Source organism: Sarcophilus harrisii, chromosome 6 (genome assembly GCF_902635505.1).
Source record: "Sarcophilus harrisii chromosome 6, mSarHar1.11, whole genome shotgun sequence".
Taxonomy (NCBI): Eukaryota; Metazoa; Chordata; class Mammalia; order Dasyuromorphia; family Dasyuridae; genus Sarcophilus; species Sarcophilus harrisii.
Genome location: NC_045431.1, coordinates 244,067,075 through 244,089,153, shown reverse-complemented (window position 1 = coordinate 244,089,153; position 22,079 = coordinate 244,067,075). Strand labels below are relative to the sequence as shown.

At 62.8% G+C, this 22,079-nt stretch overlaps 1 protein-coding gene across 3 annotated transcripts; it reads left to right on the top strand.

Annotated features, from left to right (window-relative positions):
- The first annotated feature begins 214 nt into the window (after positions 1 to 214).
- Positions 215 to 18,319, top strand: INCENP (inner centromere protein). Of its 3 annotated transcripts, none has more exons than XM_031944207.1 (19): positions 215 to 513; positions 4,402 to 4,546; positions 5,707 to 5,820; positions 6,144 to 6,892; positions 8,086 to 8,137; positions 8,716 to 8,758; positions 8,916 to 9,024; positions 9,313 to 9,388; positions 10,257 to 10,377; positions 10,526 to 10,660; positions 11,077 to 11,088; positions 13,195 to 13,304; positions 13,486 to 13,603; positions 13,693 to 13,812; positions 14,114 to 14,295; positions 15,556 to 15,634; positions 15,735 to 15,920; positions 16,955 to 17,105; positions 17,805 to 18,319. In XM_031944207.1, the coding sequence occupies exons 2-19, from the start codon at positions 4,410 to 4,412 to the stop codon at positions 18,017 to 18,019; spliced, it is 2,709 nt and encodes a 902-aa protein (XP_031800067.1). In that variant the 5' UTR covers positions 215 to 513; positions 4,402 to 4,409; the 3' UTR covers positions 18,020 to 18,319. The 3 variants fall into 3 exon arrangements, with proteins under 3 accessions (XP_031800067.1, XP_031800065.1, XP_031800066.1); XM_031944205.1 differs by lacking the exon at positions 215 to 513 and adding an exon at positions 1,069 to 1,864; XM_031944206.1 differs by lacking the exons at positions 215 to 513; positions 11,077 to 11,088 and adding an exon at positions 1,070 to 1,864.
- The last annotated feature ends 3,760 nt before the right edge of the window (positions 18,320 to 22,079 follow it).

Below are 22,079 nucleotides of genomic sequence, written 5' to 3'. Positions count from 1 at the left end.
AAAGCCGGCTAACTAACGGTCCGGCTTGAAGACTGGGGGGCGGGCGCTGCCGCAAGGCACGCCGGGACTTGTAGTCTTCCTCCTTCCCGAAGCTCTTTAGAGAACTTGGCCGCCCGCCCGTCCCCTCAGGTGCTCCTCTAGGACCAAAACCGGAAGCAAGCGGCCCCTGCATTGACCGGGCCTCCGAGCAGCCTTGACTGCCACTCGCGTCAGCCAATAGGCGATCGACTCAACGGCAGCCGCACGGCGATTGGCTGCAGACTCGGCGGCGCCCCGGTCCGTCTCTCCCAAGATTGGTCACGTCTTCGGTTTTGAAAATCGTCGTTTTCGCCCGCGCTTCACTCCCGGACTGTGGCGGCGGCGGCGTTTTCCCCGGCATCGCGGCGCCGCTGGAGGAACGGGCGGACGGAGGGGCGCGATTGCGGGCCGGGCGGCTCCTTCCAGCCGCAGGGGAGGCCGCGGCCGCGCGCGGGCCGCAGAGCGAAGCGGGCGGGGTCCGGCCGCGCGAGCCAGGTGAGGCTGCAGCCGCGTCCCCCTCCCCCCTCCGCCGCCCCTCCCCCTCCCCCCGCCGCCGCCGTCCCGCTGCCCCCGCTTCCTCCCGGTGACAGCCTGAGGGCTGCGGGGCACTTTTCGCGGGCAGGGCCTCGCGCCCTCAGGCTCCCCGCCTGTAAGACGGGCCGGGCCGGAGCGCTGCGAGGGCGGCCGTGGGTCCGGAGGCTGGCCCGGCCCGGGCTGCTCGCCACCCCCCCCGCCCCTCCCCCCGCCTGGGGGGATGCGGGCCCCGACGGCCCGAGAAGCATCCGCGGGGCGGGGCCAGAGCAAGAACGTGCCAGGAACCCCACGAGCCCCGCTGTGCCCGACACCCCCCGCGGGGGAGCCCGGGGCCGGCAGTGCCCGTGCCCTTGCTCGCCAGCCTGAGCGTGCCAGGGCAGAGCTTGTGGCGGAAGTCCCCCTCCCCCAGCCCCGCGCCCCCTCCCTGCCAACAGCGGCCTCCGCCCGGCCAGGCCGGCAAGTGCCCTCGTCCCTCCCCCGGGCCCGGGGTGTGTGCGCCCCCCGAGCCGGCTCATAGCGGGGGCTCAGACCCCCTTGTTCATGCCAGGCTGGGGCTGGTACTGACTGGGGCGGGGGAGCCTCTGACTGGATCATTAACAGTAGCCAATCAAAGCCTCCTTGGGAAGGGAAGCGCTTCCTGGAGCCACCGACTTAAAAAACAGACCTTTGTGCTTTATTATCTTTTTGGTGTAACACCATTCACAGCCCTGGCCCCTTCTCCCCCTCCCCTCAGCCTCGGGCGCCCCCGTCCCAGGCCCGCTCCCCGCTGCTGAGCTCTCCGGGGGGGTTGGGTCCCTGGGCCTGTCACTTCCTCGGGGGGGCTCGGGAAGCCCTCCTGCCTGGGCAGGCCCGCTCTCCGGGGGGCATCACGCAGCCTGCCTGGTCTCAAAAGGGGGAAAGTCTCCTCGTCTTGTGGAGTGGGGGCCCGGAGGAGCAAGCGGGAGGGCAGGAAGGACCCGGACCCCATTTTACAGAGCAGGAAGTTGAGGCTCAAGGGGGAGGGGCCTTGCCTGAATCGTGTGCCTCGGAGGTCCCAAAAGTCAGACTTGGCGCCGGCCCCTCCGCTCCCCGGCTGCCCTCTCTGTGGCGCCCCCAGCACCTCCGGTGGAGCTCGTCCTCTCCCCCCATCTCTCCCCCGTCCTCTCACTAACCACCGTGGAATTCTGGAACCCCAACAGTCTACCTGACTCCTAAAGGGACAGTTGGTTCTGAAGGTTCCCCTTTGGCTTTAGTGATCGAGAAATGGCCAAAAAATGGGCCCTGGGAGCCCGAAGTTCGCTCAGGCCGCCCGTGTGTGGCTGCAGGCCCGCTGGTGAGCACCAGGCGGGCAGGGGAGGGGCAGCACCTGGTCTGGCTCCGGGCGGATCCCGGGGGGGGGGGGGGCCTGGTGGTGGATTCTTGGCCTCCCCCAGAAGGCACTTGGAAAGCTCCCTTTGTCCCGGGGACCCCAAAGGCTGAGAGGACTCTGCCCCCCCCCCCACGCCCGGCCGGCTCCGGCCACCCCTCCCTGCGGCGTGAGAGCCCCCCGTCAGCCACAGGCTTGGGAAGGCCAGGCTCGGGCCGCCGGCCGCGCTGCAGACGCACGCCCGGTCCGACCCCTTCGGCCGCAGGGCCGGGGCCGCTGCGGGTCCCATGCTGGAGCCGCCTCCCCGGGGGCCCCGGGCTATGGCACAGCGGAGAGTGCAGATGTGCAGTGTGGTCCCGGCCCGGACGTGTGGGCGCATAAAACCAGACGTTTACAATAATAACCACAGCTTCGGCCTGTGGCCATGTCTCCCCGTCTCCCGTTGTTGTGAATTTCTGATGAGACAAAGTACTTTGCAAACCCCCAGCACCTTTTCACTAGGATTACGGGGTAAGGGTGGGCCTGCCATCCCAAGCCCCCTCCTAGTCTGGGGTTTGCTCCCCCCCAGTCTGCGCCAGCTGCCCCGCTACCTGCTGGAAGCAAGGGCCCGCTTTGCTGCTGAAGCCCCAGGTTGGGGCTTGTATTGACATGAGTCACAGGGGAAGAATCTCGGTCCCATTATCTGCCTTCCCCATTGTCCTTTGCTTGTTCCTCCCTGAGCTTCCCCTTGCGCTCCGGGTTCTTCCTCTGGGCCCGTGTCCCCCCAGCGGGATGTCCTCGGGGATGAATTGACTGGGATTGGGCAGAGCGAGGGGGTGGTTTGAGCTGGGGAGGGGGCGGGAGAGCAGTAAGGCAGCTGAGGGAGGGCTGCGGCTCAAAGTGGCAGGGCCCAGGAGCCTGGTTCTTGGGGATTCTGCCTTTGTGGGGCCGCCCCCGGGCAGGCCTGCCCAAGCTTCCAGCCCACTCCTAGCCTTCTGTGCAGGGAGGATGGATAATGTCACCGGCCCTCCAGGCCCCGAGGATCCTGGGACCGAGGGAGGGCCAGAAGGGTCCTCGGCAGCTAGTGGCTTCTGACCCATAAGAGGGTGAGGTCTCACCTTAGAGCCAGTTTACTGCAGTGGCATACTCATGGTTCCCCTGGCCCTCCAGCCAATCCCCGAGCCTCTTAGGGACCCTGCCAGACATGTCCTGGGGCCGGGGCTGACCTCCTGGCTTCCTGCCAAGACCCAGAGATGAGACTGGGCTTGTTGAAGCCTCTAAGGGCAAAGCAATTCTCAGGCCACAAATAGGAGGGAAGGAAGAAAGGAAAGGAGGGAGGAAGAAGGAAAGGAAGGAGGAAGGAAGGAAGAAAGAAAGGAGGGAGGAGGGAAGTAAAGGAGAAAGGAAGAAGGAAAGGAGGGAGGAGGGAAGGAAAGGAGGAAGGAAGAAGGAAAGGAGGGAGGAGGGAAGGAAAGGAGAAAGGAAGAAGGGAGGAGGGAAGGAAAGGAGGAAGGAAGAAGGAAAGGAGGGAGGAAGGAAGGAAGAAGGAAAGGAGGGAGGAGGGAAGGAAAAAAAGGAGGGAGAGAAGGAGAGTGCAGGGCCCCTGGGCTTAGCACTCTGAATACAAGCAAGCAAAGCCAGTGCCTGCCTTCATGGAGCATTTAGGTACCTATGGGGGAGAGGGGGTGCACCTCCAGGGACTTGTCTGACACCCTTCCTGGACGAGAAGACTTGATTTTTTTTTTTTTTTTTAATAGCCTTTTATTTACAGGATATATGCATGGGTAACTTTACAGCATTAACAATTGCCAAACCTCTTGTTCCAATTTTTCACCTCTTAGCCCCCCACCCCCTCCCCTAGATGGCAGGATGACCAGTAGATGTTAAATATATTAAAATATAAATTAGATACACAATAAGTCTACATGACCAAACCGTTATTTTGCTGTACAAAAAGAATCAGACTCTGAAATATTGTACAATTAGCTTGTGAAGGAAATCAAAAATGCAGGTGGGCATAAATATAGGGATTGGGAATTCAATGTAATGGTTTTTAGTCATCACCCAGAGTTCTTTCTCTGGGCATAGCTGGTTCAGTTCATTACTGCTCCATTGGAAATGATTTGGTTGATCTCGTTGCTGAGGATGGCCAAGCAGACTTGATTTTATGACTGGATTTGATCCCTTAGGAATATTCAGCCTTTCTGAGACCTCTGGTTTGTAGGACGGATGGGGGGCAACTTTGTGGCCCAGGCCAAGGGGCAGATGTGGAACTTGGAGTGGAAAGGGGGGGATTCAGCTTGAGCCAGACGTGAGCGTGCACCCGAACCAGGGCAGCGTGACCGCTGTAACAATGAATGCCCGCACTCAGGCGTGCAGGGAGCTGCCCCTAGGCAGTGAGTGCAGGGTGGGAGAATGGGTGGGGCCTGGGCAGCCGCCCCCTCCGCCGAGCTCAGCCTGTTTTCCTGCAGAGGACCCAGGTTTCAGACCGAGAGTTCTAATTATTGCTTCCTCTGGGATCGCAGGCGGAACCATGGGGCCCACCATGGGCTCGGCGAGCATCCTGGATCTCTGCGGCACCAAACTGATGGAGTTTATGTGCAATGTGGAGAACAAGGACATGGTGTGGCTGCAGGAGATTAAGGAGGAGGCCTTGAAGATGTTCTCCAGGTCAGTCCGGGCTGGAGCCTGGGTGGGTGTGGCAGCGAAGGGCTGGGGCCCCGGGCCCAGAGGCCACCAAGAGCTGAAGGAGACATTTTGAAAGGGGGGAACCTTAGGGGAACCTCACCCCTGGAGCAAGGCCGGCCAGAGCAACTGAGAGGGTGTCACCAAGCTGACGAGCGTGTTTGTCCGTGTCCCGCTCCAGGCTGCCCAACGTTCTGCCCATCTGGGTCGTTTTCTCTGCCCTTCTCTTCCTTCCTTTTGCCCCCTCCTCCCTCCTCTCCCCCCCTCTACCAGGCAGGGGACAAAACACTCTTCTCTGGGAAGTGATCCGGCCAGGGCCAGCACCCCCTCTGCCCACCCTGTGCGCCGCCTGCATCAGAAATGGCTTCCCCAGAGCCTTGCTGACCTCTGAGCTTCCCCAGGTCTCCTCCTGGTGCCTGGGGGGCCACTGCTCCCCCTGCCATCCAAGGCTGGGCTACCGGCCTCTCCTTCCTCCCCACCCTCCTCTTCCTCTTCTCACCCTCTGGCTGCTCTCCTCGCTCCACATCACTCAGTGTGCCGGCTCAGGAGGGTGGGGGGGCGGCATGAGCCCCTCCTTCTGCCACTCAAGTTATAAAGATTAGAGGTGAAATTTGAACCCAGGACCTGTCTCCTGGCAGTGTTGGAAGGTGCCCCCACTCCTGTTCTTCCCTCAGGAATGAGGGTTCTGCCGGATTCGGGAGCCGTAGGCTGACCCAAGGACGATTCAGGGTGAATGGCCTCCCTGGCCTGGCCCGCTGTGCCCAGAGCCCCTGGCACCAGGGTTGGCAGAGAGCTGCACAGATGTGGCCCCTTTGATCCTGAAAGCGGCCCCATCACACGGGGTCACACAGCGGCTGTGTGTCTGAAGGGACACTTGGCTGCCCCGTGTGACTGCGGCTGCACCCTGGGAGGTGGAGGAACTTGGGCAAATCAAGGGGCCTCTCCGGGCCCCAGTTTTGTTGTCTTTGAGGTGGAGGATCCCCCAGATTGGGCCCCAGTACAGCCCCCCGGGAATGCTGTGAAGATAGCTGGGCAGACCCCGGCCCAGGAGGGGAGGAGGTCCACCCTCCTCTGTGATGAACGGGAAAGCCCAGGCGCCCTGCCGGGCGAGGTCCTGACTCCCCCTTGCTCTTCTTGGCCCCCAGTGACTTCAGTGTGGAGCCTGAGCTGATGCCCAAAACGCCATCGCAGAAGAACCGCCGGAGGAAGAAACGGTTCTCCTCCATTCAGGATGAAAACAAGCCCCCGAGCAGGAAAAGGTGGGTGGCTCCCGGGCAGTGGAGACAGGCTGGGCCCCTTCTCTGCTGCGCTGGCTCTCGGGAGAAGGGGGGAGGCCTCTGAGGTCCCTGTGTTAAATGGTGGTCCTGTGACTGTAGAGCGTGCAGCGCTCTGGGACATACCAGAGGTCATGGGAGGAGGAGGTCCAGGCAGGAAGCGCAGGGCAGGAGCTTGGCGCTGGTGAGTGGCCTAGAGGCGGAAGGGAGGTGGAGCTCCTCGAGGCCAAGACCTCCATTTTTACAGATGAGGAAACTGAGGTGGGCTGAAGCTGGATTTGAACTCGGACCCCCTTTCCCTCTCCCAGGTTGTCGCGACGAGCGAACCGCAGGAGCAGTCAGCTCGGCCGGCAGCTCCTGCGCAGCAAAGACCGGCTGGAGAAGCTGGTCCTGGTGGTGGCCGAGAACGGCTCCATCCCTCGGGGGGCTCGCGGCCAACCTGTGGGCGCCCCCTCCCTGCCCGAGTCCCCCACGTGGCTCCCCAAGAAGTCCACGACCCTGCCGGCCGTCGGGGGGCTCGTGCCCGTGGTGGAGATCGGCATCAGCGAGCAGCGCAGCGCTGAGAAGTGCCTGGAGGCCAGCAAGGCCCGGACGGCCGAGCAGAAGCTCTCCTTCGGCGGCTCGGGCTGCGAGGACGAATTGGTGCCGAGTAAGCAGGCGGGGGGCGTGCTCGAGGCCGCCCCCGGGACCTCTTTGGCGGCGCCCGCTGAGGGGCCGCAGGGGAAGGCCGCCAGGCCAGCTCGCTCTGTGGCCAAGCTCCGGATAGCGCGGCTGGCCTCTCCCAAGGAGGCGGTGACTGAGCCAGATGGGGCCCCCCCCAGTGTGGTGGCGCAGCCCCAGCCAGAGCCCGCCGTCGAGGACTTGCCCGAGAGCCCGCGGACCCCGACGGGCTCCCGCTCTGACCGGCGCTCGGTGCGCAGGAGCCTGGTGCGCAAATCCTCCCAGGCCCACAGGGTCTCCCTGATCCATAAGTACTCCATGGTCCCCAAGAGGATCAGCTCGAGGCGGCGCTCCTCCCGGAAGCAGGCCCAGGAACCCGCCACCGGCCGCATCATCTGTAAGTGGGAGGGCCTTTGGGTCCCTCGGCCCTCTGCCTTTGGGGCGTCCGGTCCCTAGCCGACAGGGGGTCTGCCCTGGGAGGGAGCCCCCCTCTCACCCCCAGACTTGGGGGATTGTCTGAGCCTCCTCACCGTGGCAGAGGATGGAAGGCCGGCTGGGAGGGCCGAGGAGGGATCGGGGCCACCCTGGTCCTTGCGACCCGGGAAGACTGGCCCAGCAGAGGCTCCGGCCGGCGCCATCTCCCAGGCGGGAGGGCTTTCGTCTTGGGCCTGGCCGGGAGGGCTCCGTGTGTCTCAGAATCAGACGGATGAAATTTGGAGAGTTCTTCCTTGGCCCCGGGGGTCATGGATGGGGGGGCCTCAGGAGCCAGGTGGTCTCGGGCAGTCGCCTTTCTATTAGCTCAGAACCATAGCGGCGCCCGCCTGACGAGGGTGAGGTGGGTCCTGGAGGGAGGTGGGGACCGTGGGCTTCAGTTCGCCGGCTGAGCTAATGGGGTTGTGATCTGGGAACTGCAGCCAGGGATTGTGGGAGGCCTGGGCTGGACATGGGCCTCAGTGTCCCCATAGCTAAAATAGGAGGCTGGGTCCTAACCTCAGCAGGGAGAGTGGTTGGGGCAGCTCCAAGTCGGGGAGGCCGGCCTGGAAAAGCCCTTTTCCAGGAGCCCCAGGAAGCTCTGGGCTCGGCTACCCCAGGGGACCCCTGAGCCCCTGTGACAGAGCGGCCCAGAAGGGCATCATGGGGGCAGTGGCTGTCTCCCTTTCTGGGCCTCTGGTCTCTGCCAGGGAACTCCCCCCTCCCTTCCCAGCCAGGACTGTCTTTGGGCTTGAAGCTGGTTCCTTTGACTCCCACACTAGACCACGGGGTCTCAGGGGCTTTGGAAAGATTAGTGTGGAGCATGGGGGTGAAACAGGGAGGAGCCCCCGCCCCTGCGTCCCTGGCTGCTGAGGCTACTGGGAGAGGCCTGAGAGCTTCCCTCTGGTTTGTGGCTGTGATGAAGTGGCTTTCACACCTTCGAGACGCTTCCCATACCCCCTCCCGTTTGTGCCCCTGTGGGAGCTCCTACAGTTGGGGAAACTGAGGCGGGTGGGCGGACTCACTGCTCGGACAACTGCTGTCTTGACCCTGATTCCGGGACCCTTCCAGGACCCGCTGTTCTCTGACCACTGCTCTGTCCCCGGCTCTTCCTTTCAGGTCACAGCTACCTGGAGAGACTCCTGGACGTGGAAATACCCGGGAAAGCCAGGTGAGAGCCAGAGGCCTTTGTCCGTGGGCACGTCCCGGGTGCTCGGGGATCAGGGCGGACGGGGCCTCTCTCCTGGTGCACCCAGAGCTGGAGACAAAAGGGCATCAGGCCCTTCCAGGAGGAGCCAGAGCTCAGCCGGGTCCCTCGGCCTCTGCAGGCCCCCGGCCACGGGGGACAGAGGTCGCTCCCCAGCCAGCTGGGACCCCCTTCCCGTGGACCTGACCACCCCGAGGATGCCTGAAGAGCAGTCCCGGACTCCCTCGCTGAGCCAAGGAGTTAGGCGATGGCTTGGGGCAGGCAGGTGGCCTTGCCAGCGCAAGGAGCCTGTTGCCCAGAGCTCGCATGCCTACGCTGCGGGTCCTTCGAGGGCAGGGGTGGCGGCCCAGAGACGCCTCCTTGAGCCCCACGTCCCAAAACCCAGATTTGTGGGAGGTCAGAGGAGAGCATCCTGTTGGCCCGGTGATGAGGGCCCCTAGTCAGGGCTGGTCCCGGGGCCAGGGGATGGAGCTTCCTGGGGAGATGCGGCCTCGTGGAGCTCGTCCCTCCTGGCGCTTCAGGCTTTCTCTGTTTCCTTTCAGCTCCGAAGAGGAGGCGGAGGGTGCTACAGAAACCGACCCAGAGGTGGGCAGAGCTCGGGCCGAGGGGCCTGGTCCCCGGGTTGGAGGGCAGGGGGCAGAAGGGGCCACCCCTCAAAGGGGCCCTCGGGGTGCCCGCCCTGGGCGTGGGGGGGGCTGGGCCCGGGCCGGAGCAAAGCCTGATGGGCCGCCCTTGCTCACAGGTGGTTGAGAGCACCAGGAGGACGCTGCGCCCTCGGAATGCCAACAAGATTGCCATCAGCACCCCAAAGGCCCAGCCGGAGTCTGGGGGCCAAGCGGCTGGTGACAGCGGTAAGGCCTTCTCTGGGCCGCAGGGGGCCTGCAGGGCCGTGCACCTCCCCGTGCCCTCCTCTGGTCGTGGGCTGGGAGGGCGGTCAGAGGGGAACCAGACACCGCCGACCATTATGGCCGCACAGACCCCGGGAAAAGCTTGTCTCTTCTCTGAGTAAGATGGTTGCCATATCGGGGGGGGGGAAGGAGGGGGATCGTACCTCGAGGAAGAAGTGGAGGAGGCGGGCCCTGCATGGGCCCTTGGAGAGACAGCGGGTGTGAGAGCTCCTCACCTGCTTCCCTCCCCAGAGAACAAGACGGGCGGAAGCGAGGAGCCACGGGAGGAGCCGCAGGAGGAGCTGCGGGAGCCGCCACAGAGTGTCAGGTAGGGTGACCAGGGGGGCAGAGGGGCACACCCAGGCCGGGAGGTGGCGGGAAGGGCCTGGGGAGGGGCTGCATCTGGGCAAGGCCGTGTCTGCCCCAGGCAGTTGGCACGTGAGGGCCCCTGCTCCAGCCAAGGTTGTGCCTGCCCTTGAGCCGCTTGTACTCGGGCACCTCTAAAACCTCTGACTGCGTACCCAGGGACGCTGGGCTCGGGACCCGAGGCGTTCCAGAGAGCCCGGCCCTGCCCTCACTTGGCCTTTCCTGTCCAAAATAACTCCCGTGAAGAGTCTAGTTCGTGGGGCAGGACATGCCCCTCCCTCCCCGACCCTGGGCCTGTTTCCCTGTCTGTAAAATGGCCAGATTGGGCAGCCCCTCAGGGCCCTGTGGCTCCACCTTCCTGCAGTTCTGGCAGCCAGATGGGGGACCCTCAGCCAGCCCTCCTCAGACTAGCTTTCCTGACCTCTCTGCGTGTCCCGTTCCCCAGGAGAGTGGGCAGGGCCTGGGTCCTCTTTACCTGGTGGAGGGGGGTCCTGTGAAGACAGTTCCCTGTAATGGGAAGTCTAGGGGTTGGCATGGGGGGGGGTTCCATCCTCTCTGTAGGGATGCTCCCCCCTCCCCCACTAGATTGTGAGCTCCCGGAGGGCTGAGGAAACTTTAACTTTGTCCCTCCCCAGGCCTAGCACAGAGCCCTCCGGGAGTGGCCCCTAAGCCTGTTACCATGGTGACGGAAGAGAAGTCCTGGCCTAGAAAACTGGGAGGGGGGAGCTTGAGACCCCCAGCACCTGTGTGCCTGAGGAGGAGGGGCCAGGGGGAGGGCCCTGGTCATTTGGCCCGGGCCCCCATGGGTGCTGCTGCTTGTGCCCCCACAGGCGGAAGAGGAGCTACAAGCAGGCGGTCAGCGAGCTGGACGAGAACGGGGACCACGGGGACGATGAGGCGCTCACCCCCCCTCGAAACAAGACTCCCTCCCCCGTCTGTCCGCCCAGCAAGGTAAGGCCGGGGAGGCTCGCGCTCTGGCCTGCGGGGGCTGCCGTGCTCCTGCCCCGCGCCCGCTCTGGTCAGGTGGGGGGCTGCCATACTTCTCTCCTCGCCGGCCGCCTCCCCCCAGCCTTCATCTCCCCCCCGCCTCCCTGGGCAGGTGGTGCGACCCCTGCGGACCTTCCTGCACACGGTCCAGAAGAACCAGATGCTCATGACCCCGACCTCCGCCAGCCGCTCCAGCGTCATGAAGTCATTCATCAAGCGCAACACTCCGCTCCACATGGACGCCAAGGTCAGTGAGGGCTGCGCTGCCCTGAGCTCGCTGCATCCATCTTGGCGCCCAGGTGTGAGCCAGAGGTCCAGCCTGGGCCAGGAGCTGGGCCTCAGGGGGCCTGCCTTATGAAACCACGTCTTCCCCCTAGTGCTTATGTCAAGTAGGGGAGACTTGGACCGCAGAAACAGCCAGGAAGCTGCGGGTCAGAGGCTGCCGCGGGTCAGAGACCTCCACGGGTCAGAGGCCACCCTGGGTCAGAGGTCGCCCCATCCCAGCCTTGAACATCTAGCTCCAGTGGCTGGGGGAGCTGCAGGCCTCTGGCGGGGCACCGATGGCCGAGCGTGTGCACTCGGGAGGGGGCGGGAAGGAGGGGGGTCTGGCCCTGGCGGCCCAAGGAGCTAACCCCGGCTTTCCTCCTTGTCTCCTTCACACAGGGCAGTTTTGTTGTAAGTAACGCACCCCCACCCCCATCCTAGTACTGTAGCACCCCGCCCTCCCTCCTGGACTGCTGCTGCTTTCTGGCCCACACTAACTCTGTGAGTAGCTCCCTGGGGGTGTTCCCAGAGGTCGACTGGCCGGTCCAGGGTCCGTGCGGAGCTTGTCCCGTGGATGCCGGCCCGGCCCGGACGAGCTGACGGGACCCGCCCTTTGCACTGTCGGCCGCCACGACTCACTCCCCGGCCTCCCTTGACCTCACGGTCTTAACCCCAGGCTCTTGCCAAGAAAACGCCAAGTGGCCCCTGGCCTCACGTCCCGATTTTCCCTGGACCCCGTGTGGCTCGATGGCGGCCGACAGTGCCCCCTTTTTAGAACTGACCTGACCATCTAACGTTAGTGGGGAAGAACCTTCCTGACTCCCAGAGGCTCCGAGAGCCCCGCTGAGAAGGTTGGGCCTTGGCTCTCGGTTCTGACTGGCAGGCCCCGGGTCTCCCTGCCTCCAGGGGCTGACCCTCATTCTGGGCAGCTGCTCTTCAAGCTGCCAAGCTGATTGGCTTTGGAACTGAAGTGGGAGGGGCCAAGAGACAGGTCTGGGCTGAGGAAGGCAAAGGGAGCCTGGAATCAGGAACCCCGCTGGACTTAGTCCTGGGCGGAAAGTGGGCCTCTGGGAATCAGGGAAGTAGCTCTGGGGGACCGGGCTGGTGGCCAGGCTGTCTCCATAACTTTGTGCCGGGGCCTGTCTGGGCCCCCCTTGTTTGCCTGTAATCTCCTGGGGGGCTGCCTCCTGGATGCCCACAGCCTGGGGCCTGGCGTGAGTCAGGCTCTCTAGTTAGGGCACTTGGGGGGAGGTTCCTGCTTGGCCACTTGCTGAGGATGTTCAGGGCTTTCCCTGGGGTCCAGGTTCTGGATCATTTGGACACTCCCTTCAGGGAGAGCCCCTTCTCCTTTTATGTTCTAGATAGTGTCGGCAGCTAATTAGGAGTCAGTGCAATGTTTTTTTCATCCCTCTGGGAACTGGGTGCCCCGCATTGGAGCCTTGGAGAAGGGGGTGACATCCTGGCTCTGCTCTGAAACCATTGTCCCCCTCATCCCCGCTGAGCTTGGGGCCTGCAGGAGACCAGAGCTGGCGTCATCCCCCCCAGCTTCCTTGGAGCTGGAGGGCCCTGGCATCCCCGGGAGGGCCCTGTGCCCCAAGCTCCCCGCTCAGGGTTGAGGCAGAAGGGTTTTCTGGGCGAGCTGCCTTGGAGAGCCAATGAGTCATGGACTCTTGGGCAGGTCAGGGGCCGCCCGCCCCCCAGGCTTCCTAGCCCCTTTCTTGGGACCCTGGGACTTTGGGGGGGCTGGCGATGTCCTTGTGGGTCACCCTGGGTTTCCCTGCCGGTGTGGAGGGGGCCATCCCTTGGCCGCCCGGTGAGCCAGGGGATCCCGGGAGAGGTTGTGTCCCCGAGGTCTGTCAGAGGCCCGTCCTGGCCGGTGCTTGGGGGCAGTGGGGAGCTCACTACTTAGCGAGGGGCTCATTCCCTTTTTGAGCAGCTTTAGCTTTGTGAAAAGGAGCTTGTCTGACTCACAGTTAGAAAGCTCTGTCGCCTCCCGTCCTGGCGGCCTCCTCTTGATTTTGACCCCCCCCCCTTCCCCCCTCCCCCAGGATATATTTTTCCGGCCTGGCTTGGGGGGGGGCCCTGGCCACCTTTCCGGGGTCTCTCTGCGCTCACCGGGACTAGAGCTTCTCTCGGCAGCGGGATAGCCACGCCCTGCCCCTCCCAGCCACGGGCTGCTTTTGCTCCTTCAGGGGCAGCGGCCTGAGGATCTGCCCTGGCTAAGCCCCGCCTCCCATGGTCCTCCAGAAGAGGGCCCGGGCAGCCCTGCCCCATCCCTGCGGGCCCTGGGGACACTGCAGCCGCCCGGGAGGGGGGCGGGGCCCGTCAGGGACAGCGACAGCGGGAGGCGGGGCACCCAGCGGGCCCAGGCGGTGACTGGCCCTGGGGCCGTCAGGGATGCTCAGCCATTAGCACCTCGGGCCGGGAGCCCCAAGCAGCTGGGGGGGGCGGGGCTGCCCTTTGTGGGCACCTGCGGGACTCTGCCTCCGCCTCACTGCCCGGCCCCTCTGTCCCCAGGAGAAGGAGCGGCAGCGGCTGGAAAACCTGAAGAAGAAGGAGGAGGCGGAGCTGCTGAGGAAGCAGAAGGTGGAGGAGGACAAGCGGAGGCGCCTGGAGGAGGTGAAGATGTGAGTGCCGGGAGCCCCTCCCACCCGCTGGTCCCGCCCACATTACAACTGGTCCTGCCCACCCGCTGGCCCCGCCCACATCACCACTGGCCCCACACACCATCTGGTCCCCTGAGGAGAGGGAGGATGGGGGGGGGGGGTCTCCAAGCCGGGAAGTATCTGCTCTCTCTTGCGCCCCCAGGAAGCGGGAAGAGCGTCTCCGCAAGGTCCTGCAGGCCCGCGAGCGTGCAGAACAACTGGAAGTGGAGAAGAAAAAGCGCATCGAGCAGAAGCTGGCGCAGCTGGAGAAGAACGAGAAGGTCAGTGGCGGCCCTGGGCCCTGGGGGTGGCGGGGGAGGGGAGAAGGGGTGCAGGGGCCTGGCCTCTGACCCGCCTGAGGCTCCCACAGGCCAAGGAGGAGCGCCTGGCTGAGGAGAAGGCCCGCAAGAAGGCCGCGGCCAAGAAGCTGGAGGAGGCCGAGGCCAGGCGGAAGCAGGAGGAAGAGGCCAGGAGGCAGAAGAGGCTCCAGGTGAGGAGGTGGGGCCGGGTCTAACTGTCCACAGCCCACAGGGGCCTTAGGAGCCGGGTCACCCGCCTGCTGCCCCCCAGGAGATCCCCCGAGGCTGGCCACCGGCCCTGTCTAGGGCCCCGCCTTCACCCCTTCCTGGTCTGCAGCTTTCTGGGGGGCCAGACACGGGGGGTCGCCTTGTCTTGGGGGGGATTAGCAAGGGCAGCTGGGGGCAGGCGCCCGAGCAGCCCCTCGTTTGCTAGAGGGGGAGCCTGAGGCCGGGCGCCTGCCTGACCGGGTTCCCTCCCCTGCCCACCTCCAGGAGGAGGAAGAGCGGAGGTTCCAGGAGCAGCTGCAGAAGAAGAAGGAGGAGGAGCAAGAGCGGCTGCGGAAGCTGGCCGAGGCCCGCAGGATCATGGAGCAGCAGAAGCAGCGGGAGCAGCAGCTGGCCCTGGAGAGGGAGATGGAGAGAAAGCGGGAGCAGGAGAGGCTGCAGGCCGAGAGGTGAGGGCCCCCTGCCTGTGAGGGTGGGCATGAGAGAGACTGGGGGAGAGGGAGCCCCCCAACACCATCATTGACCCTCCCACGGTTCGAAGCTTTCCCCACTTCAAGACTCTCCTGCCAGCCTCCCCGACTCCCTGAGAGTCTCCAGGGACCCAGTGTAGCCTGGGCTTTTGGGGCCCCAAAACTCGCTGTGGGAACCACAAAGGCTGCTCTGGCGCCGATTTCCCCGTGGCTTTCCCCTTCTCCTGAGCCCCTGGACTGAGGGCCCCCAGTGGGGGCCGTGTCACCCGCTCTTGGCTTTCTGATTGGCCTCAGACTTGTCCTTTCCCGGAACAGGTGGGCCTGGCTGTGCCAGGGTGGCAGCCAGGGCTCAGCGATGGCAGCCGGGGCTCAGGGGCCGCTCGGCTCTCGCCCATCTAGCTTTCTTTTGACTCCTGGGTTTGCGTTCCCAGCCTTCTCCTCAGCTCTGGGCTTTTCATCAGGAATAACAGGAAGCCCCCATTTCAGTAGAGGCCCTTCCCTCTGAGGGTCACTGTACCCTGCTTTTAAGCTGCCCCTTTGGCCCATTGAGACCCTGCAGCTTTTGGGAATGCACCAGCAGCAACAAATCCTTTGAACACTTTGGACGGTCAGAGGTCGGGGTGGAAGCTGTAGGGAAGGGGAGGGAGACTGACGTCATACACGCTCGCTTGGCGGGCGCCCTCTGCATTGGGTGGGGCAGTTTCTGCGCCAGATTCCCTACTTGGATGAAATTCTGGGAGCCGAGGCGAGACGGCATCCATGTAACTCCTACGTGCCCGTCTCTCCTGGTCCCTAAGTGCTCTGTGCACGCCTGGTCTCCTTCCATCTCTGGACTGTCTCACTGGGGGTCCCCCAGATCTGTCAGGAGAGCCCGAGCCACAGTCCCAGGCAGAGGCCCGTGTAGGGAGGGATGCTGGGGAAGGAGGCCTTGCCATGCCCCTCCTCCCTACCAGGGGTCATAATCTGGGGTAACTGATGATGCTGGAACCCATGGGGGGTAGAGCAGAGAACACGGTCCTTGCACGTGCACCCTTTTTTTAGAACTTGGGGGGGGGGGTGGGACAGAGGCAGAAGCAAAGTGGGCCCTGTCTTCTCAGGGCACCCTCTTGATGCGCTTATTGCTGCCAGTAGGGAGGGACAGTGGCAGGGGGGACCATGGGGGGCCCACGGGCCAGGGAAAGGTCACAGGGATGTGGGGGTCCCCGGTTCCGGCTCAGCCTTTGCCGCTGATGTTTCCAGGGAGCGACAGGAGAGGGAGAAAGCCCTGCGGCTGCAGAAGGAGCGCTCCCAGAGGGAGCTGGAGGAGAAGCGCAAGCGGGTGAGTCCCGGGTACCCCTGGCTGGGCCGAGGTGGCCCCGGGGAGGGGGTGGGGGCCTCGGGCCGGACTTCACGCAGACCTCCCGTTCTGTTGGCCCCAGGAGGAGCGGCAGCGCCAAGAGCAGGAGCGGCAGCGCCAAGAGCAGGAGCGGAAGAGGCTCCAGGAGGAGCAGGAGAAGAAGGCCAAGGAGGCGGCCGCCGCCGCTGCTGCTGCCACCTCTGCTGCTGCTGCCACCCCCGCCATGGGCACCGGAAGCAAGTTCCTGAACGTAACCATGGACGTGCAGGTGAGACCCTCCTGCCGCCCCCAGCCCGGCCTGTGTCCCTGCCCAGGGCTTGGGGCAAGTGTCCCCTGGGCCTCTGCTGGGAGACCCCCTGGGGACAGGGAGCCCCTGCTTTGGATGGCAGGGGAGCCCAGGAGAACCTCTCGGGGGGCAGCCCCCTGGCCCTGGCTCTGCCTGGGTGCCCACCTGTACAGGGGGCACAGGCCCAGGGGGCTGCTCCGGCTCCCCTCCTGGCTTAGCGGTCCAGGTCCTTTGGCATTGGATTGACCTTGCCTGGGGTCCGGGTGCTGGGTATGGCCTGAGCCTGGGAGGGGGGGGGGGGAAGCCTGGGCTCCGGTGCTGCCTCCTGCCTCCCTTGGGGCTTCCAGGGTGATCCACACTGAGCTTGGTGCCCCCTAAAGCCCTGGGTCCTTTTCACTGATGCGAATCTTCTCGGGGTCCTGGGGTTTGAGGGTCACAGGGGGCCGTAGCCCGAGCCAGCCACTAGTGTGGGGCATTCATGCAAACGGGGGTGGGATGCGGGGGGGATGAGCCCCAAGCTCCCTTCCAAACTCTGGTCCCCCAGAAAGCTATGGAGGGCTCTCCCGGGGGAGCTCCAGGAGAGGGGAAGGCCCCATTCTGCAGCAGCCCCCAGTCCCCAAAGTAGCCCAAGGCCCCCAAGCAGTGGCCAGGCCCAGACGCCACCGGTCAGGCCACTGACTTGACTTCTGGTGCTCCCTGGCCCAGGGAGGGTCGTCTCGGGGACAGAGGCCCGTGAACCCCAGAGGAGGCTCCTCCATCTTTCTCCCTCATCATCCTTGGGGATCTTGGGGAGACGGTGACAGCCCCCTCCCTTGTGAGGGTCGGCTCCCGGAAGAGGGCTGCACTCATTGCCAGAAAGCTGCCCTCAGGACCGGACAGTGACCGCCCCCATTCTCTCTGGGCCTCGGTCTCACTGCTTGGCCTGGGCAGCCGGGAGAGGGTTGGAACGGAGCATCCCCAGGGGCCCCAGGACCCCCTTGGCGCCGGGCTCAGACAGAGCGGCTCTTTCTCTTCAGTCCCCAGTTTGCAACTCGTATGAAATGACCCCCCAAGGCCCCAAGGGGGGCCCCAAGATCAACCCGGACAACTATGGCATGGATCTGAACAGTGATGACTCCACCGACGACGAGACCCAGCCCCGAAAGCCCATTCCTGCCTGGGCCAACGGTGAGTGGAGGCGCCCGGGCTCCGGGGGGCTCCGAGGGGGGCCGGGGGTGAGGTGGGGTCAGGGACCCCTTGTTGGTGGCCTTGTGGGGGCAGGGCCAGGAGGTCAGCTAGGGGGCGCTGCCCTAGGGCGGGGGAGTCCTTGTGTGGCCAGTGGGAGCTAGACCAGGGCTTCTGGAACTGGGCCTTCGCCGTCCCGCTTCCCTGAGCCATGTTTGTGGGTCAGGCTGTGAGGGTGTATGAGGCAGGCGGCCAGATCAGTCACTGATGATAAATCGTGATCTCGTGACACACACACACACACCCTGTGATGGGGCCCCATGTGGGGCCGGGACCCTTGCAGGACCCATGTCAGAGCCCGGATGGCGACCTGCGAGGGCAGAGCGGGAGGGGCTGAGGTCGGAGGCGGGGTGGGCAGTGCCCCCCAGGGGGCAGGTGTAGACCCGCACAGAGGAAATCAGGGCGTCTGGATGTTCTGAGGGAGGCTCCGTGGGGCCCGTCTCGGCCAGCGTGCGGCTGTGCTCTGGGGCCGGCACTCAGAGAGAGGTCAGGGCTGGATCCCAGCTCCGGGCGTGCTGAGGAGGTCCCAGCTGGGACGGCGCGGGGACAACTGTGGTCAGGGGCACGACCTCGCAGAAACCTGGGGGAGGCGGGGGAGGGTCCTCCGAGGCCGGCCTGACCCCCGCCTCCCTCCTGCCCCAGGGACCCAGCTCAGCCAGGCCGTGATCCGGCAGTACTACCAGCCCCCCGACCTGGACCAGCTCTTCGGGACCATCCTGAGCCCCAGGTTGGAGGACATCTTCAACAAGAGCAAGCCCCGCTACCACAAGCGCACCAGCTCGGCCGTCTGGCACTCGCCGCCGCTGCCGGGCTCCCGGCCCTTTGTGGGCCTGCCCTACGGCCTGAAGAAGCCCTGAGGGGGCGGGGAGCCCGGCTGCCGAGCACGGATGGGACTGTACATGTGTTTTCTTTAAGAATCGAGGGGTTTTTTAGTGTAGACAGGTGAAGGCGAGCCCGGAGCCGGAGGCCTTTCTGGAGCCGGGCCAGAGGCCGCAGCGGGAGCCAGGCCGGGGGCGGCAGAGACTGAGACCCCGCGAAGCGGGGGGCGGGCTCCGAGGGGGCCACGCTGCGAGCAGCGGCCCCCATTGTACATAATGTTAGGGAGCTAGTTGGAAGCTTTTTAAGAGTAGCTTAATAAAATGTATTTCCTGGGACGTGACCTGCCGTTCTTGCCTTCGGGGGGAGTCCTGATCAAGGAGGGCCCGGGCCTGCGGTGGGGCCAGGGGTGACCCAGGAGGAGCAGCCTTTATCCCCTGACAGCCCACTGGCTTATCGTGTCTCCCCCCTCCCGGCCCTGATTTCCAAGGTCCTGGATTCTAGCCTCACAACCTCCGTTTAGCTCTTGACAATCCATGTTCTAGGTTCTAAGGTTCCTCCCAACCCTGATGTTCCATATTCTGGGTTTTAAGCCCTTCCTGACCCTGACGTTCCATGTTTCATGGTTCCTGGTTCTTCCACGTGTGAGTTTGGGGGGCCCAGAACAGCCGAGGGGCAGGTGGGTGGCCAGAGTTTGGTGGGAAATAGCCAGAAGCTCGTGTGTGTCGGGTGAGGGCCTGTGCAAGGTGCCAATGGCACCTGGCCCGAGGGTGTCCATTTTTCAGGAGAAGTCAGGCTAAGTGACTTGCCCAGGGTCACACAGCCAGGAAGCCTTAAGTGTCTGAGGCCCTAGGCTGACTCCAGTGTTGGGGCTTTTAAATAAAGCCTCACTGTCTCCTCCCCTCCAGAGCTCCAAGTACCCCCGGGGCTGCAGGGTGGGGGAGAGTGGGCAGCCAAGGCCAAAGGCAGCATCGCCCTGCGGCATTTTCCCTTTGGGTTTTGTTTTAATTCACAATTGACACCAATTAAATAAACCCCCTGTTTCCAAGCAAAAAGCTTTTGTGTATTTTCTGGTGTCTCCTCCATGGGTCCCAGAGCCTGCCTCCTCCCTGGGTGGCCGCCGGCTACAGGAAGGGGGAGTCAGGAAGGCCGAGTTTGAAGGCCGCTCTATCTGAGCCTCAACTCTCCCATGTGTCAAATGAGTATCATAATGGGAGGCTCCGATGAGTCATCTGCACATCCCACAACCAACGTTGCCGCCCGCTGCTGGGATCCTGGCCGTTTCATGTCTCCTCCGGGGCTGGGTCAGGGACCTTGGAACCCTCTGTTCTTTCTGCCTCGGGGATCTCATTCCCGTCTTTTCAAAGTACTTCTTTTGTAAATAGTACTTTCCCCAAATATATGTAAAGATAGTTTTCAACACTTTTTTTCCCTTGAAACCATTGGGCTTAAGTGACTTGCCCAAGGTCACACAGCCAGGAAGTGTTAAGTGTCTGAGGCCAGATTTGAACTCGGTCCTCCTGACTTCAGGGCTGGGGCTGTGTCCACTGCACCACCCAGGTGCGCCCAGAGTCCTGGCTGTGTCAATAACGTCATAAGGAAGAGCGCTCCCTGTGTTTCTCCCGTGTTTAATGTGTGTTGGGCTGCTTGCCTTCTGAGGAAGGGGTGTGGGAGGGGGGTAGAACACAAGGTTTTTTAAGGGTTCATGTTGAAGAATTATCCAGGCATCTGTTTTGAAAAATAAAAAGCTTTAATTAAAAAAAAAAAAATGTTCCAGATTACTGAGAGTAAGGAAAATTCAAGTCAAAATGGTCCTGGGTTTGTTTTTTTTTTTTTTTTATGTCCATCAAATGGAAAGAAAAGTCAAACTAGGGGAATGGAGAGTGGGCAGGGGGACAAAGAAACAGGCCTCCTGGTACTGTGTTGGTGGAATCGGGAGAGAGTGGAAGCATTCTGGGAAACAGTCTGCAATTACGCTCTGAAAATGGCCGGACTCTTACATCAAGGGGGACGACAACAAAAAGAAATCCTTTGTAAACAAAGAATTGTAAGCAAAGCAAATGCTTCTTGGTTGGGAACTGGCCAAGGGACAACGGCCCTGGATTTAGAACGCCTGAACGCGAGTGCTGGCGTTATCCCTCGCCACTTCCGACTCGGTTTCCCCGTCGGTAAAAGAGTAGATTGGCCTAAAGGAGCCCTCGGGTCCCTCCTGGTTCCGCATTCTCCGTCCCGGGGCCCCTCGCGGCTCTGCCGGGCTGGGATGAGGTGCCTCAGGCTTTCCCAGGTGATCTAGGGTCGTCTCCTCCTGTGCTTTGGCAGAACTTGGCCCGGAGTTGGGGAAAACTCGCAGAAACACGACCCTCTCCGATGGATTTGGAAGCGGCCGATTGGCCGCAAACGCTAGTCTGCAGGGGTTCGGGTCGAATGTGGACCACGTCCCCCGAGACCTGACCTGCTGTCGCGCGCCCGCCCCAAGGCAAAGGCCTTTTGGCCCCGCATCTGCCCTTAACATGGCCCAAGGGGCCCCCTCAGTTCTGGGGGCAGTATCACAAGTCCCCACTAGAGGGAGCGCAGGCCACACGCTTTCAGGCCCCTCCATGGCCCTGCAGCTCAGCCCTGGCTATTGACAGGTCCCATCTGTCTCTGGGAATATACTCTGCTCTGGACACCTCCCCCCTCCCCCCCGCTCCCCCTCCCCGGGAAAGCTCTCTGATGAACCCAATTCCCCAAACCCAAAAGACTGAACTTGCTAAGCACTGGACCAAGTTCTGGAGTTAGAGACGCAAATAAACAAGCCCCGGTCTGGCCTCCAGGAGAATTGTGAGGAAAGAGGGGAGGACAAAGGGGGAAAGAGAGGCTGTTGCTGAGGAAGTCTGAGGAGAGAGCCGACACAAAATGATATAAATAAACCTGGGGCCCTTAGGGAATGGCAGCCCAGGCTAGGAGCTCTGCAGGCAGAGGAGGAGGGTGCAGGACGTTGCAGGACGGGAAGGCTGCTGGGGCTGAAAGAACATTGTCTAAAGAGAGGGGGAGAAGGAACCCTGGGAGCTAAAAAATAAACCAAAGGCTCTTCCCAAAGCAGAGAGAGCAAGGAAAGAGCTGCTTGTCCCCTAAGGAGCCAGGGAATTCCCAGGGGCTGGTGGGTGTGAGGCCATGGGTACCGGGCATCGGGCAGAGTCCAGATGTGCTGGTCACCGATTCCCTGCGAGGATCATTGAAGCAGCTGTTTATGAACCCGATTCCACCGGCAGAAATGGCTGCGTGGACAAGATAATGAGAAACCCCTCTCGTGACTCGTCTGGCCTCACAGAGTTTGGAAAGGGCGGAAGCAACATTCTAACCCAGGTTCTCCTGATTGAGTCTCAGACCCTCCACGATTTCACCCTTCCCTTGATGGGACTAATTTTAATGAATTAACCCTGTCCCACCTGGGCATAAGGAAGAAAGTTGGACTAATTTTTTTTTTAAAAAGCTGGACCATGGACTCTGTAAATGCACCGGGTTTCTGAAATTGGCCTGACTGTGTCACTTGCTCCCTGAGAGTCCTCCCGCTGGCGTGATGTAACTCCAAACAGCTCGTCAACTGTCCAATCTGTTCCACATGAGGGGGACACTGGGAGTCAGCCCTCTATCCATGGGGAGACGCTAGTGGTCACAATGACCAGCACGGAGCAATAGATTTGTTTTATCATTAAGACCCACCCTTAATGAGCTTTCTGTATTTTATTTTATTTTTTGCTGAGAAAATCGGGATTAAGTGACTTGCCCAGGGTCACACAGCCAGGAAGGGTTAAGTGTCTTGAGGTCAAATTTGAACTCAGGTCCTCCTGACTTCAGGGCTGGTGCTCTATGCCCTGCGCCCCCTAGCTGCTGGGGGGAGCTTTCTGTATTTCACACATCCCTTCTGTATCTGCCATATTTTCTACATCAAGGGGGTTTCCCCTAGAATTCTTTCCATCCTGGGGTGGGAGCCAAAGACAAAGAAAACCTTTCTCCTCTCCTGGCCCCGAGATGACTCTGGACTCCATTTGATTCTCCAGTGCAGGAAGCGTTGGGGAGAAGGCCTCCCCCTCCCCTCGGCCCTGTGCCTTATCTCTGTGT

What these genes read in the sequence shown, in the direction of transcription:
- INCENP (XM_031944205.1), top strand. Translation starts at nt 1,795, where the DNA reads ATGGCCAAAAAATGGGCCCTGGGAGCCCGAAGTTCGCTCAGGCCGCCC. An exon ending in CCAAGCGGCTGGTGACAGCG is followed by an intron (nt 9,025 to 9,312) that starts GTAAGGCCTTCT and finishes TTCCCTCCCCAG; the next exon opens with AGAACAAGACGGGCGGAAGC. An exon ending in ACGTAACCATGGACGTGCAG is followed by an intron (nt 15,921 to 16,954) that starts GTGAGACCCTCC and finishes CTTTCTCTTCAG; the next exon opens with TCCCCAGTTTGCAACTCGTA.